Genomic DNA, 17313 nt, shown 5'->3' on the forward strand with positions numbered 1-17313 from the left:
GGATCGTAGTCTTAATCAACAGAGCGAGAGTTTGAGAGGAGGACTTTTAAATGACATAGTTAGTAAAGATCTTTGATTTAATTAGAATCTGGCCAATGGAACTTCGGATCACCTAAGTTAGACGAACTACATACCGATATCTGCGCATTTATATTTTATCTAGATTTAAGATTTTAGTTTCCCCTTATTAAAAACTCAAATATCATTAGCCTTAGCTTTACATAGTAACTTTAGATAACGGTAGGTCGATTTATAGTCCCTGTGGATTCGATATCTTTTAAAACTACACGACACGACTGTGCACTTGCAGTTATCCCGACTAATAGACGCGCAAAGTCGCAATCAAGTTTTTGGCGCCGTTGCCGGGGACTATTCAAGTTGATATCGTAACTCGCTGTTACACCGTAGAGACTAAGGCATTTTTTTTCTTTTTCATTTACTACTATGTATCACCCAAACTTTTTCTACAACTCCCAACAACAGTATTTCGAGGGATACCCAAAATCCCATAAATCCGACCTCGAAATACTGTTGGAAAATTTCAATGAGTCACAAACTCATTCTCACCCAAGTCACCTCTGTAACTCCCAATCTCAACATTTAGAGGAACCACAAGAAACCTACAATCCAAACCTCGAAACATTAATTGGGGATTACAATTCGACACTAGCTTATCCTCAACTGAATTCCCTCTACAATCACCAATCCCAACATTTTGAGGAACCACAAGAATTTTCTAATCCCAACCATACATATCCTCAACCGAATTTCCTCTACGATCACCATAATCAATATTTTGAGGAGTCGCCAGAACCCCATAAATCCGACCTCGAAATGATAATGGAAAATTTTAATGAAACATCTATGATGACAAGGAACTTTGTGGAAACACAGAGTGCGACGCTAACCTACTTCGAGGAACCACAAGAATCCTATAACTCTAACCTTGAAGCATCAATAGAGGATTTCAATGCAACGCAAACTTATCATCAACCGAATTTCCTCTACGATCACCACGCCCAACATTTCGAGGAGTCGCAAGATTATTATAAATCCAACCTCGAAATCTTAATGGAGGAATTCATTGAAGCACAAACTCTCTCTAGGCTAGAATCTATGATGATGAAGCACTTTGAGGAAACACAAAATGCAACGCTAGCTCCCTTTGAAGAACCTCAAGAATCCCATAATTTTAACTTCGAAATATCAATGGAGGATTCCGACGAGACGCCAACTCACTCTAGATTAGAAGCCATGATGGAGCACTTTGTAGAGTCACAAACCGTCCAAAACCAAGAGTTTATCAAACAAAGTATTCAAAACAATGAAACCCTTAGGCAACTGACCATTATGGTTGAATCCCTCGCGACTCACAACATGGCGTTAGATACTCAAATCGCCCAACTTGAACAAAAGCCACTAGGAGACTTACTTGAGGAGTATATTGGCACAACCATTAGTGAAGAAAAAATTGAAATGCCTGAGGAGAGTGATAATGAGATTGAGGAATGTGATTATGAGATTGAGGAGAGTGATAATGTAGTTGAAGAGATTTCTAGTGAGAAAAGAGTGGATATTGAGAAAAATCCACCAACACCATCTGAAGGGGAGGTTGTAGAAGAGGTAGAGAGGGAAACACCCATTGTTATTCCTCATCCTTATACCCCACCGATTTCTTTCCCGCAAACCTATTGTTATTCCAAATCCATAATGTATGTGAAGGTATTGGAAAATATCCACACTAATGCACCCTTATTTGAAGCCCTGCATAAAAAGAGAAATTTAGACGACCATGAAACTAAGGATATCATTAGTGATAAAAGGGTAAGGTTAGCCTTTGAGGTGGTGAATAATATCACTGAGCCCGAACTTGAAAAGCTGATACTTAGGATCGATCCAGAACCGCCACCACGAGTTCAAAAGAATGAACCACCCCACAGAAGAAAGAAAAGAAAAGGTGAGGGATATGTGAGATGGCTTGATAAGTGGCCATGGAAAACGAGGTTTGCTAAAAGTTCAACCAAGGAGTCATTCTCGAGAGAACCACCTTGAGTGCTTGCACTCTTAAGCCGTCGAGCTATTGACGTTAAACAAAGCGCTGCATGGGAGGCAACCCACGAGCTTTCAATTTAATGTTTTCCTTTTATTTTTTGAATTTGCAGATAATAAAGATATGGATCGCTTGTCACGTCTCGACCATATCTAGGCGAAAAATCTATAGACGATCATCTCAAAGATGAATGGGTCTCCACGCACATTCCTACGAGTGTTGCTGCTGGTGGTGACACCATTGATGAGCATGATAAGAGAAGATATTTCCTCCGGACGCGGAGCAGATTTGGTTGTGATAGCCCGCCGGTAGCATCCATATAGGTTCTGTCTTTTCTTCTCCACCTTGGATCGAAACATTGAGGACAATGTTTGGTTTAAGTGTGGGGGAGAAGCTTTACCGCTTTCATTTGTTACTTTATTGTTTTCTAGTTATGTTGTCAAGTCTTTATATGTGATTTTCTGTTGTTATCGAATTTCCCAAAAATTTGAAAATTTTAACCTCCAACGAAAATTTGAATTTAGAAGCATGGCATACACACTCTGAAAGTACAGAGGTTGTCCTACTTTAGGCTTTGTTAGAAAGACTTGGAGATGTTTCAACAACATCGATACCGTCCTGACACCCTAAACCCCCTAATTATGTAATATCAATTTGGATCCCCATTATGTCGAGACCTTAGGCTCAAGTTTTCAAAGTAGCTCTTAAGTAGTTTATATTAGCAGTCGGCACCATCTTAAGCACAAACTACGTAGGGAGTCGATGAATATAAGTGAATGATCCTGTTTTTTATAAATAAATGTTTAGATTGAAAAATAACCTTCTAAGTTAGGTGACCCTCACACGGTCATTTAGCCCAACGGTTGTTAAGCCAATAAGGATTTAATATTTAGCACCCACTGTTGGTTGGCCTAGAGGTCACTGGTACTGGGCTTGGTAGGGTGGATTACTGTCCGATCCCCCGCAACCGCAGTTGGGAAAGATGGGGCTTCGCCATTTAAAAAACCAGAACCCCGTGCTAAAGAAAAGAAAAGGATCATAGTCACTAACCGATTTCCCCTACTATGTGAGTGTACGGATAACGGGCTTAATGTGATTGCGCTTGAATGAAAAGGAGCGAAAGAAAAAACGAGAGATATAGGTTGAGTTATAATGGCATGATTCGAATTGGTTTGTATAAGGAGGGAGTTTTTGAACATTGTGTCGTTACGGTATCCTTGGTGTTGATATCTATTTCCTATCGATGTAACATTTGCCTAACATAAATATGATTAGGAGTCGTGTCATGCCCTTGTTTCGAATCGAGCTTAATTATTTCTTTTACCGTGTGGTTGATTGCTTGAGGACAAGCAATGGTTTAAGTGTGGGGATATTTGATAACACGAAAATGTATCGTTTATTTGGCTCGATTTATATCAATTATTTCCTTATTTTATCTTAATTATGTTGTTTTATGTTGGTTTTATGCTGGTATTTCTATTGTTTCAGGTTTTACGCTCATATTGAGACTATTTGTGAAAAGGAAAGAAAGTGAGCTAAAATCACTACTATTTGTGCCTAAAAGATGGAAAAGAGGTACTGTAGTGAAGTGGAGGTGCAAATGGAATGAATCAAATGTGAAGGGTGAAAATACGATGGATCAAGTGTGGAAGCCCAGCCCACGAAGGAGCTGAAGCTCCCACTATGAAGAAGCTGAGACGCCCGTCTAAGGGCCCAATTGCATGGAGACGCCCGTCTCCAAAGTTCTAGGGCCACGTCATCAAAGGAGACGTCCGTCTCCCAAGCTCACCCACGTTCATAGGCCACATCACATGAAGGAGACGTCCGTCTCCAACAATCCAGCCACTTTGAGACCCACGTCTCAAGACTCGTTCAAAGATAGTTTAAATTTGAAGGCCCACGTCTCCGTTCTATACTCCACCAACCAAGTCTTCCTATATTTTCTCAACTTCCCACTCCACTATCTCCACTACTTCTCACGTGATGCTGAATGTAACTTCCATTGCCATTCACTATATAAAAGGTCTTAGCATTCATTTGAAGGCATCCAAGTTTTAGGCGCGGAAGCGCTGTTCATAGTTTTAGGCATATATTATCACTTTGTAAAAGTGGTAGTTTCTCACATTGAGGAACTACCACACTATTAGTTTTAGGCCTACAATTTATGTACTCTTGGATCACAATCTTGCCGACATTATTTCAAAGCTTCATTCAAGATTCATATTTATTTCATTCAGGTTTATTATTTACTGCCCTTATATTATTTATTTGCATGATATATTATATGTCAATTAATATGCCTATTATTATGAACCGAATCTAAATCTGGTGGGATGGCGAAAGCGTACATTATGAGTTAGGATCGTAGTCTTAATCAACAGAGCGAGAGTTTGAGAGGAGGACTTTTAAATGTCATAGTTAGTAAAGATCTTTGATTTAATTAGAATCTGGCCAATGGAACTTCGGATCACCTAAGTTAGACAAACTACATACCGATATCTGCGCATTTATATTTTATCTAGATTTAAGATTTTAGTTTCCCCTTATTAAAAACTCAAATATCATTAGCCTTAGCTTTACATAGTAACTTTAGATAACGGTAGGTCGATTTATAGTCCCTGTGGATTCGATATCTTTTAAAACTACACGACACGACTGTGCACTTGCAGTTATCCCGACTAATAGACACGCAAAGTCGCGATCAGTCATCATTATCACTAACAAGCATGTTCATATATACATTAACATCATTCTATAAAATCATATATCAATAATTCATACAGATTATTTCATTCGGCTTATCATAGTTTAAACATCATTTAAAATAGATCATCAGTTCAAAAGTTACGCGTCGTCAAGCTTTCGAAATTCATAACACAGCAAAATTCTGCATCTCACGCTGGCCATACGCGTACCAACAGGGCCAGAAATTCACAAAAACACGCACCATACGCGTATGAGCAGAATTAGTTTCCCACACAACACACACGCATACGCGTACCAGTAAGCCATACGCGTATCAGCCCGACACCATACGTGTATCATACGCGTATGAGTAGAAGGTGCATTCTGATGCACAGTTGGGGAGCGTATCATACGCGTACCACCCCCCATACGTGAATGGACAGCAGTTCCAAAAACCTGCAACTTACCCATTCGTCTTCTTTGCGAATCCATTCGTTTCAGCCTGCCATTTGGGTCTCAAAACAGAAATTCCTCATTCTAAACAGCATATGATTCATCCAACATCAATACTACATAGCCGTATACTCGATTTTACTCACCACAACCTAAATCTACTCAGTTATTAGGGATTAACAGTCATAATTTTCAACCGAAATGATGAACACAAACAGTAAAAATCAGAATAGAGAATCTATTGATATAAACGATACTCCTAATCAACATCATCATCCATAATACGATAATAGAGATTAAATGGAGATTCCCCCTTACCTTATCCAAAAGTTCTTGATTGGTCTCTCCCTTTTCAATTCTCTTATAGTTCTTCATGTTCCAAAACTTCAGCCTCTATTTTCACGTTCTTCCCTTTCTTTCCCAATTCCAATTATTTTATGAAAAATAATATTAAAAATTAGTAAAAGCTTTACTACACCACACCCCCTCTTTTACTAATCTCCCACATGGCCCAAATGACATAAACCATCCTCTTTTCTATTATTTTCACAAAATCCTTAATAGTTCTAATTATTAATTCAATATTCAAATTAAATTAAAATTAAAATTATACGGGTGTTATAGTTACGACATTCTAAAAAATCAATTGAGAGTGCCTTTTAATCTAAACTCGACATTCAGCCCAACAATGGTGAAAATAAGCCCCAAATACAACTAGAGGTGAGTCTTCTAGAGTTGCCAGATTTGGAAGAGGCAGAGGTCGAAACTCACGTGGTAGATCTAGAATAGACGCAAATGGCGGAAGATGGAATGAAGCATCAAACAAATGGTGCAAAATTTGTAGCAGCGACACTCATGAAGAGAAGGACTGTTGGAATAAAGGCAAACCACAGTGCCACAATTGCAAGAGATTCGGGCACCTTCAAAAGGATTGTCGTCTTGCAAATCAGCCACATGCTTCATAGGAGAATCTGATGAAGGAAATTTGTTTTTTGCTTGTCAAAAAGCATTGCATGAAGAAGGTAAAAATGTTTGGTATTTGGACAGCGGTTGTAGCAACCATATGACCGGACAAAAGGAAGCATTTATAATGATTTATTCTTCATTCCGCTCGAAAGTTAAATTGGGCAATGGAGAACATGTCGAAGTGAAAGGGAAAGGAAGCATTGAAGTCACCACGAAGCAAGGCAGCAAAGGCATACATGACACACTTTATGTGCCAGAATTAGACGAAAATTTGCTTAGCATTGGACAACTTCTGGAGCACGGCTATTCTCTAAATTTTGAGTATAGAAAGTTCAGAATTTTTGACTCAGAAAGAAGAAGTGTTGTCATTGTGAAGATGACTAGCAATAGGAGTTTTCCACTATCTTTAAACTATGAGAAAAATGTAATGATGATGGCCAGAGAAGAGAATGACTCGTGTTTATGGCACAAGAGACTTGAACATTTGAATTACAAAAGTCTCAAGTTACTCTTTCAAAAGAAGATGGTGTATGGGTTGCCAAGAGTCGAAGAAAAATATGGTGTGTGTGAAGGATGTGTCCTTGGCAAACACCACCGGCAACCATTTCCAAAGGAAAGTGCATGGAGAGCCAAAAAAGTGTTGGAACTTGTACACACAGATGTGTCTGGTCCTATGAATACTTTGTCTCATGGAAAAAACAGGTACTTTATCTTGTTTATTTACGACTTTACCTGCATGACTTGGGTATATTTCATGACACAAAAATCTGAAGCCTTTGTAATCTTTAAGAAATTTAAAGCATTAGTTGAAAAACAAAGTGGCAGATTTATAAAGATGTTGAGAAGTGATCGAGGAAAGGAGTACACCTCAAATCAGTTTCACAAATTTTGTGAAGATGAAGGTGTTGAAAGACAACTCACTAGTGAGTATACACCTCAGCAAAATGGTGTATCTGAAAGAAAGAACCAAATTGTGATGGAGATGGCGAAATCTATGCTACTTGAGAAAGGTTTATCTAAAACCTTTTGGCCCGAGGCCGTTAACACTGTTGTGTATTTGATGAACAGGTGTCCAACAAAGGCCGTGTGGAAGATACTCCATTTGAAGCCTGGAGTGGAAGAACACTGTCGGTGAACCATCTTAAAATTTTTGGATGTGTTTGCTATGCTCAAATTCCAAAACAAAAGAGGACAAATCTGGAAGAAACAAGTGAAATATGCGTCTTTATTGGCTATAGTTCCATGTCAAAGGGCTATAGAATTTACAACTTGAAGACAAACAAGGTGATCATTAGCCGGGATGCTGTATTTGATGAGAATGCTTCTTGGAATTGGGAAGAAGACAAAATGAAGGAGAAAACAGTCCCTGCAATCATATTACAACAACAAAATTCAACAGCTGAGAATGAGCAACCAACTCCATGCACACCAAGTTCCTCATCCTCTCCAAGTTCACCAAGTTCATGTTCATCATCTCCCAGCTCAACTCCAATAAAATTGAAGGATTTGAGTGATATTTATGCAAGATGCAACTATTGTGTTGTGGAACCAGAAAATTTTGATGAAGCAATCAAAGAAGATGTTTGGAGGAATGCGATGCAAGAAGAGATAAATGCCATTGAGAAAAACAAAACATGGCAGCTAGTTGAAAAGCCAAATGACAAAGAATCTATTGGAGTAAAGTGGGTGTACAAATTAAAGCATAATCCAGATGGGTCAATTCAAAGAGCCAAGGCTAGATTGGTAGTAAGTTTATGCACAACAGCTTGGAATTGACTATAGTGAAACTTTTGCCCCAATTGTAAGATTGGATACTCTAGGAACAGTTATTGCATTAGCAGCTCAGAAAGGGTGGAACTTGTACCAACTTGATGTGAAGTCAGCTTTCCTGAATGGAGAATTAAAAGAAGAGGTATATGTGCAGCAACCTCAAGGCTTTGTGACTAAAGGCCAAGAAGAAAAGTTTACAAGTTGAAGAAAACTCTTTATGGGTTGAAACAAGCCCCTAGAGCATGGTATAGTGAAACTGACAGCTACTTCATTCAATAAGAATTTCAAAGAAGTCAGAGTGAGCATACCTTTATGTGAAGCATCAAGTTTGGCATGAATGGCTGCAAACCTGTTGATATTCCTTTAGTGGTGAATGAAAAAATAAAAAAGGAAGATGGTGGAAGATTAATAGATGCAAGCATGTATAGAAGTTTGGTTGGAAGTTTGTTTTATCTAACATCTACACGACCCGACTTAATGTTCGCTGCTAGTTTACTCTCAAGGTTCATGAGTAAACCAAGTCATTTACATCTTGGAGCAGCAAAAAGAGTACAAAGGTATGTCATGGGATCCATGGAGCATGGAATCAGGTTTGAAAAGAATTATAAAATTGAAGCTAAAGGCTACTGTGACAGTGATTGGGCTGGAAGTGTTGATGACATGAAAAGCACTTCTGGTTATGTGTTCAGCCTGGTTTCTGGAGTAATTTCTTGGTGTTCAAAGAAACAAGACACTGTAGCGCAATCTTCAGCAGAAGCAGAATATTTGGCAGCTGGTTTGGCTACACAACAATCGTTGTGGTTGAGAAGAACACTTGAAGATATCGGAGAAAAGCAAGAAGAAAGTATGCTGCTTCACTATGACAATAAATAAGCAATAGCCATGGCGAAGAATCCTGTTTTCCACATTCCAACAAGACATATTAATATAAAGCACCACTTCATTCGAAGTGTGAATGAAGATGGCGATGTGCAGTTAGTGTTCTGCAGTTCACAAGAGCAACTTGCAGACATTTTTACTAAAGCACTACCAAGAGGAAGATTTCAACAACTTAGAGAAGCAATAGGAGTTAAAGAGCAAAACATTAAGGGGGAGTGTTAAAATTAATGTGTTGTAACCACCACTGACTTTAGTAAGAATTATGAGAGAATTGCAACCATCAAATTCTAATTATTGTCTTTATTTAGAGTTATGTTAGAGTTGTAACATTAAGATTGACAGAACCAAGAGTCTCCATCTTAATTATCATCTTATTGTATTCTATGTAAGTTTTAATTCAAGCTTATATAAAGGCTTTGTAAAGCTAAGAAAGATATAGCAGTGAGTGGTGAATTCAATAAAATCAGCAGTTTTTCCAATGTTCTTCCACCAGTAGAAGTATAGTGCAAAAAGTGTTAAAAACCAATTTTTCTCTGCAGAATCCTGCAACACTATAATTTATCACATATCACCTCTAGAATACCATCAACATTATTTATGAGACGAACACATGACACAAGCATACATTTCTTATGTTTTCCTATTTAAATGTTACCCTTATTTGTTTTGACATCTTAGTAACTCACATTTCACCTTTTTAAATTATAGCTTTCTTATGTGGCAAAAAGGTGCAATTCTGTTGAGTGCCACTATAAAATTAAATTAACATTATTAGAAGATCTCCCTAATTTACCCTTTTAATCACAGGTTGTTGATCCCATCATCAACTTATCATTACAATTTTCATATGATGATTAATTCCATGTTTTAGAGTCCAATATAAACTTATCATTGCATTTCCCATGAATTTTATCATTAAAACTATTAGTTTTAACGGGTCACTATCACATCAATATCTTTTATTTTTATTTTAACCAACTCAATATTTATAAATATATTTGGTTATTAGTGATATTTTTAAGTATTAATAATTATTAAGTATATTGGTGATTTGCTACATATTTATTATTAAATATTTTTTGTTGTTAGTGATTTTATAATAGTTATAATTCTATATCAACAACAATCAAATTTTATGTAAGACAACTCAACAAACTTCCCTTGAGGAGCTTAGGTTCTAATAGCATCAAATTTTCAAAATATACAGGGTAAAATGCATTCACAACTACAATCTACAAGTAACCAATCAATAAAATCTTTTAGTGGCAGGAATGTTATTTAATCCGGGTAATTGGCCGGTGTAAGATTATATAAAATGGGGTAAGATTCTATAAAATAATTGGTATATTATTTTTATCATATAGGCTTAAACCAACTCTAACATCTTTTGATTTGCATTATATAAATATGAAACTTTATTTTAACTTGCATTATATTAATATGAAATTCTATTATAAAATAAAATAAAAAAATAGTTAATAATATTAAATATATGATTTAATTTGATTTTTATAAATTTTATAGTATTTAGACATATACACTATTACCTTAATAACGGTCTTACCCGTGCGAACGCACAAGTCACTATCTACACAATACCTTTTTTTAAAATTTATTTTAACCAATCAAATATTTGTAAATATTTATGTTATTAGTGATATTTGTTATTAAATTATAGAATTTCATATTTTATAACTGCATTTAAATAAATTATATACCAATTAAAATTGAAAACTTTTCATCTAAGAAGTTTTCACGGGACAATATCACCACAATACATGTTTTAATTTAATCAACAAAATATTATAAATAATTATAATTTGCATAAATTCGTTATTTTAACGGGGTCATCATCACCACAATACCTTTTTTTATTTAAACAACAAAATATTATAAATATTTATAATTATCAGTGATATTTGTAAATATTTATAGTTATTAGTCATATTTGTAAATATTTATAGTTTTTAGATATATTAAATTTATTATGTTAGTGATTTAATAAATATTTTTTTTTAAAATTTTTAGTTATTAGTGATTTTATAATAACAATTATATATCAGCAACAACCTTACCTTACTGAATTATCCAAAATATGAATGACTATTACATTTTCAGGTTTTTTTTAACATAGCTACTATATATAGATTTATTTCATCTATATTATGTTATGTTAATCTTAAATTAACATTCCTCGTTTGAATTTTTAAACTTTTTTATTCTTTTTGCGTTTGTAATACATTATTCATCTTAAGATTTGAATTACCCGTGCGGACGGACGAGTCTTCTACTAGTTCTTTTTCAAAATTGATTAATTATCTCTTTCTCCCCATTTGTCTCTCGTCTATCTATTTTCTCTCTCTGCATTCCCTCTTCACCCAAAACCCTAAATCCTACATCCATCTCCACCTCCATCTTCCAAACCCTCGCTGCCGCAACAACATCTTTCAAACGCTTCTTCTTTCAACACTGACATAGTATGAGTATACTTAATTTTATTTATCGCTTTTATATAGTTTTTGGATGATTTAATGTGTTTCACTCTGATTATTTTTCTGGGTTTGAATCGATGAGGACTGGATAATCGTTTTTTACCACTTGGCTTTCGAAAAAAAGGGAATGACAACGTTTTGCTACACCTTGTTTTTTGTAAATCGGTGAAATGGTCATACCTTTTCTGCAAATCTGACTTTTGGTATGTGTTCATCCTTCAAAATCTAACGTTTTGCTACATGTTTTTTGTAAATCAGGGAAAATGTTTCTTGGATCTTTGTTTTGCTTATGTTAGAGTTATGGTTTTGTGATATTGCAGGTTGAAATAGTGATGGGATTAGAGGAAGAGTTTGGGCTTAATATTGAGGATGATTTGATAAAGAAGCTTTTTTGATGCATAGGTTAAACCCACTTGAGTTAGTAACTCGGTTCTGGTTTAGTGTTTTGGTTCAGCTTGCATTTGCATTTGATTTCGAATTAGGTGATGTTTTGTTTCAATAGTTCATTGCAACATTTTGAATTGGTTTAGAATTAAGTTACAACATTAATTTTTCTTTTTAAACACAGTAAGATTTGTTTTTGTGGTTTCTACATAATTACGGTTTTGCTATAACTTATGATTCTAAGCTGGTTTTGGTTTGACATAATTACGATTTCGACTTAATTTCGGCTTCGGCATAATTACGATTTCGCTATAGCTTATGATTATCGGGAAAATAATGTGTTTTCAATGAAAGTTTATTATGTTGCTGGTTGCGGCAACTATTTTTGTGGTAGGCTATGTCCATCATGGGAGTCGGTGGTGGGACGCACGTACCCTAGATCCAAAATGAAGATTACATAACTGTTGGTTTCAAATTTTACTATATTTTATTTATATTTAGCTGCTGAAATGTTTGAAGTACTTTTAGATGATTCAGAAGTTGGATTTTTTTCATTTTTCCTTTGGATCAGGTTTTGGCATTACCATTGCATCACATATCCCTTTTCGTTTGGATCAAGTCTCTGAATCAGGTATGCAGAAAGGTATGCAGAAGTTGGATTCTTTTTCGTTTTTCCTTTAAATCATGTGTTATTTGGATAAATGTGACATGGAATTTGATAGATTCGTGACACACAAATTACAATTTCAGAACTCAGACTTGAAATTTGATTATCGATATGGGATGTAATTAGTAACTAAATGCAAATTGTAATGATGGATATTGTTATTTTGAATTTTAGTTCCATAGGGATATATGTGTACCTTCACAAAATCTATATTACGCAACTGTGGTTTTCGTATTGGACTTTTTACGTCTCCTCACCTCATTGATATCCGAGAAAGATTACGTTTATATGGGTGAGTGATTCAGATTCATTTGTTGCAGCATTACTTCAGCTATTTGATTATTTAGCATTATTTGTGTTGCTTGTGCAGTATAGAAGGTTTCTTTTTTTTTTCCTATCCTTGAATCTACACCAATGTTGTTGTCCCATTTTGTTGTTATTCTTTATATTTAACTGAGTGAAGTTATTTTTAGAGTATAACGATCATATGCCTTCTTTCCTTCAGTTTGAATTTTTGAAGTTTGTATGAGTTTATGCCTGGTCTTGTGTGCTAGAAAAAGTTCAAGAATGAATTTTTAACTTTGTTTTTCATATAACAAAGAAAAAATAGTTAAACTTTATTTTCACTTCTTCCTGTAGTTAAACTATGTTTTGTGGTCATGCATAAAACCATGCTTTTTATCAGTTAGTATTAATGACTGTAACATTTTGAAATTACACTTTTTTGTTATCTTACATTACCACTTATATGATCATTAGTAAATTATAGTGAAAAGTCTTGCATCTCTTAAAAATGGATGCCTATAATCATGCCCTGTCCATGCATGTCAATTGTTTTTCTAAGATAAATTATCTAACATCATGCACTACTTAATGTTTAAATTACTTAATTCCTAAAAAATTGCATAAATAGAGGAATATAACAAAAAATATGCTAGAGATAATGACTGCATTTCCAATCACTACTTGAAGTCTAATGATGAAACTGTGGTTCTCTAAGAGGAAAATGATGGCAGACTATTCACTCTCAATAATAGTCCTATTATGAGTATTGGAAATGCAGTCAAGCTATAAACAAGTGATATTCTTTTTATTCCTTAACCACCATTCATTTTGATTATAGATTTGAGATTTTCAAGTCCAGAACAAAAATCTCGGAAATGCAAATAAGGCTATCAACATGCAATACACATTCATCAAATAAGGCTTGAATAACAGTACTCTAACACAATGCTACTTCTCTTTGGTACAGTGTAAGCGAAATTGCAACAGAAGACTAGAAATGGATGTGTGCCATGATTTAGCCAATGTATACACGGATTTGTCGCAATGGCGTGATGCTGAAGCTTGTCTTTCCAAATCTGAAGTTATTGATCCCTATTCTGCTTCTAGATGGCACTCTACAGGTATTTATTGAAGCTTAACGTGTTGCGATTTATGGTTTTTTAGATATTCTTCATATAGCAGAGGTTACCATAAGTTAGGTTTATTCAAGTATGCTTTATGAAGCAAGAGGTCTACATCAAGAAGCAATAAAATCATTTAAAAAAAGATTGGATATTGATCCCAACCATGTTCCAAGTTTGATATCAACAGCTTGTGTTCCGAGAAAACTTGGGTATAAATCATGATCTTCAATTCTTAGAAGCCTTCTCATTGAGGCATTGAGGCTTGACAGAACAGACTCATCTTCATGGTACAATCTTGAACTTGTGTACAAAGATGATTTGGGAACATCAGCATTGGAAGCTGCTGAATACTTCGAGGCAGTGGTTTTTCTTGAAGAATATTGTCCCATTGAACCCTTTAGATAACACTTTCACTTCTTTTCTATATCTAGTGTGCTTGTAAAGTTGGAAGAACTAAGGTAATTTCTTCATATTCTTACAAAATTTACCTTATTTTAATAGTTTGTTTCATTGAACGAAGAAAATTGGCATCACTGTTTATACAAACAGACAAAATCATGAGGATGATGTTAAGGATAATGATAAGGGAAAACTAGGTTCTTTATGGATAAGGATTCTCTGACGTTAGGGCGCGAAAGTTAGAGTGCCTTTTGCAACTTTTATGTAAGATAATTTAGGCCGTGCCTTTTCATTGATCTGATAGTCATTTATATACACAATACAAATATGTGGTTATGATTCTAATAATCATTTGTAATCAATACTAATAATAATCTTTCTATATTTACATATCTAATACACCCCCGTAGTCGAAACTGGAGGTGAACGAATGTTAAGACTATCACGAAATTCATCAAAGAGGGACAACGGAAGTCCCTTTGTGAAGATGTCAGCAATCTGAAAACGCGAGGGAATGTGAAGAACGCGTGCTTGACCGCAAGCAAATTTCTCACGCACGAAATGTATATCCATTTCAATATGTTTGGTGCGTTGATGTTGAACAAGATTGTCAGAAACATAAACCGCGCTGATGTTGTCACAATATACCAGAGTAGCTTTTGTGACAAGACAACATAGTTCCAAGAGTAAGTTGCGTAAGCAACATGATTCAGACACAACATTAGCTACGCCTCTATATTCGGCTTCGGCACCTGAACGAGACAAGGTATGTTGGCGTTTTGCGGACCATGAGATTAAGTTGTCACCGAGATAAACATAATAGCCGGAGGTAGATCTTCTTGTGTCAGGACAACCGGCCCAATCTGCGTCTGTGTAAGAAATGATCTTCTCGACAGATGAAGGGTACAGATGGAGGCCGAGATCTATGGTACCATTAATGTAATGAATAATGCGTTTCAAGGCACACATGTGTTGAGTTTTTGGATCATGCATAAATAAACATGTCGCACCCCAATTTTTGCCCTACGAATTTCATTCATCTGGTCATGTCGCATTCACATTTCATTTGCATTTTGATCGTTGCATTTCTTGCATATTTCTCGATTTTGTTTACCTTTTCATTTCAGTCATTAGTTTTATTGTTAATATTATTATAAGTTTTATTTTTATTGTTATTATTATTATTATTTTATTTTTAGATTTAGTTAAGTTTAGAGTTATTTTGTTATTAATAAAAGAACGAATAAAAAAAAATATAACTTTAGATAGTTTAGATTAATTTAAGTTTTAATATTATCTTTTTTTTAATTTAGATTTAATTTAGATTAATTTTTATTTTATTTATTATTATTATTATTATTATTATTATTATTATTTGTTCAAATGGTCCCCCAATTCCAAACATTAGAGTCCAAAATTGCTGTCCAAATCCTCTCCTATCCCATGCCAAGCACAAGGGTCCAAAATCCCTGCTGAGTCCAAAAGATGCTCCTCCAATGTGCCATCGGTCCACTTCTCGTTACACCAACTGGCACATCACCATCAAACTCTGCATAATCCTCCAAAGCAGACCAGAAGAAAACAAAATCCAAAAGCTGCTCCAATCTGCACCATAGCTGTCCCAACGGTCCAAAACCTGTGCATAAAATTACAAAGTTTATACCAAAATGGACAATCACAAAACCTGCATCTAAAAGCAATGAAAACAGCAACACAAAACCATTCAAAAATCAAACTTCAATTTCCCCCCAAATGCATTATGATTCATCTATAAAACAGGGGGAGGAGGAGCCACCAACGAAGGGACACTCCTAAACTCTGCAGAAATTTCCCTCAACGCAACCTCAACCCTCAGTCTTCAAATCTAAAACCTTAACTTTAAACTCACATCCTCACACAACAAACACTTCACCTTCAAAACCACACACGCAAACACTCAGTCGCAACAACAACACAACACAACACACATAAAGCACAAACCGCAGTCGAAGAAATAGAAGGAGAGTAAAATAACCAAAAGAGTAAAAGAGGAATCGAAGAAGGTACCTGGGCTTGTTATTTACTTGTATTTATTGTTCTTCAACTTGTGTTTTTTCCATCTATTTCATCATGTAACAAACTTGTATCATATAATCTGAAATACCAATGAATTGGGGCTTAGGGTTTGTGTGGGATCTGGATTATATATTGGTTTGATTTGTTGTGCGATGACGTGAGAGAGCTTTATCGAGAGAAATAGCGAGTGAGACCGAGAGAAAACCGTGAAAAACGAAATTTGTAAGAGATGAGAGAATGAATCGCGAGAGAGTTGAATCGCGAGAGAACCGAATCGTGAGAGAGATCGATTTTTGAGAAGAGGAGCGTTGTTCTTGTTGTTGAACGCTGAGAAGGAATGAGAAAGGAGTTCACGTTCTTTTTTCTGGAAAAAAGAGGGGCTTGGTCAATTGATTTGGTCCTCCTGGGGTTTTCTAACCCATTTGATTTTAGATGAATAAAGGGGCTTCGGGTCCAGCTTGACCCGGTTCGGCCCACCCTTTAATGTTTTTTTCTTATTTCTTTCATGGGCCTCACCCTCCATTTGGTTACTACACCCTCCTTCTGGCTCAATAACTTGTTTTTTCTACATAAAAAAATTACATTACTTTATTTCTTTGATTAGTTAATTATTTGTTTTATTTGTTAATTAATCATTTTAATTAAACTTCTACTATATTGTTAATTAATTAATGATGTTAGTTAATCTTTGATTAATTTAATTAATTAACTAAATATGTTTTTTTGATTAATTAAGCTTTACCACAATAATAATCTATTTTTACAAACATTTTCATTCAATAAAACATTCGATCCAACATCGAGTCCATTTCAAAACTTCTCACAAAAACTTCAAAAAACAATTTAAACTCATTACTTCATTTCTCGCCCAAGCGCGAAGCCTCTTTTCATTGCCCAAGTGCAAATTTCACCCAAGTGTGAATCTCATTTCAAAGTTTGTCTTCTCCGCCCAAGTGCGATTAGACTATTTCATAAACCCTAAAACGCTTTGTTCAACGTCAAGTTGTTAATCTTCTTTTTATACATTAAATCAAAGTGATTAAGTGACAAGGGGTGCACACCTCTTGAATACCTTCGATCCTTTGAATCAAACAATTAAATCAA

General features: G+C 35.3%; 1 protein-coding gene and 1 long non-coding RNA gene across 2 annotated transcripts; both read left to right on the plus strand.

Moving 5' to 3' along the window:
* Positions 1-8344: 8344 nt before the first annotated feature.
* LOC131628377 (secreted RxLR effector protein 161-like) lies at positions 8345-8797 on the plus strand. Its single transcript, XM_058899210.1, has one exon. The coding sequence runs from the start codon at positions 8345-8347 to the stop codon at positions 8795-8797; it is 453 nt and encodes a 150-aa protein (XP_058755193.1).
* A 2391-nt stretch (positions 8798-11188) lies between these two features.
* Positions 11189-14350, plus strand: LOC131628360 (uncharacterized). The gene is made up of 4 exons (XR_009291757.1): positions 11189-11498; positions 11616-11777; positions 12251-12322; positions 13599-14350. It is a non-coding gene; the product is annotated as an uncharacterized LOC131628360 (long non-coding RNA).
* The last annotated feature ends 2963 nt before the right edge of the window (positions 14351-17313 follow it).

The sequence above is a fragment of the Vicia villosa genome, unplaced genomic scaffold, assembly GCF_029867415.1.
Source record: "Vicia villosa cultivar HV-30 ecotype Madison, WI unplaced genomic scaffold, Vvil1.0 ctg.000449F_1_1, whole genome shotgun sequence".
NCBI lineage: Eukaryota > Viridiplantae > Streptophyta > Magnoliopsida > Fabales > Fabaceae > Vicia > Vicia villosa.

What these genes read in the sequence shown, in the direction of transcription:
- LOC131628377 (XM_058899210.1), top strand. Translation starts at nt 8,345, where the DNA reads ATGTATAGAAGTTTGGTTGGAAGTTTGTTTTATCTAACATCTACACGA.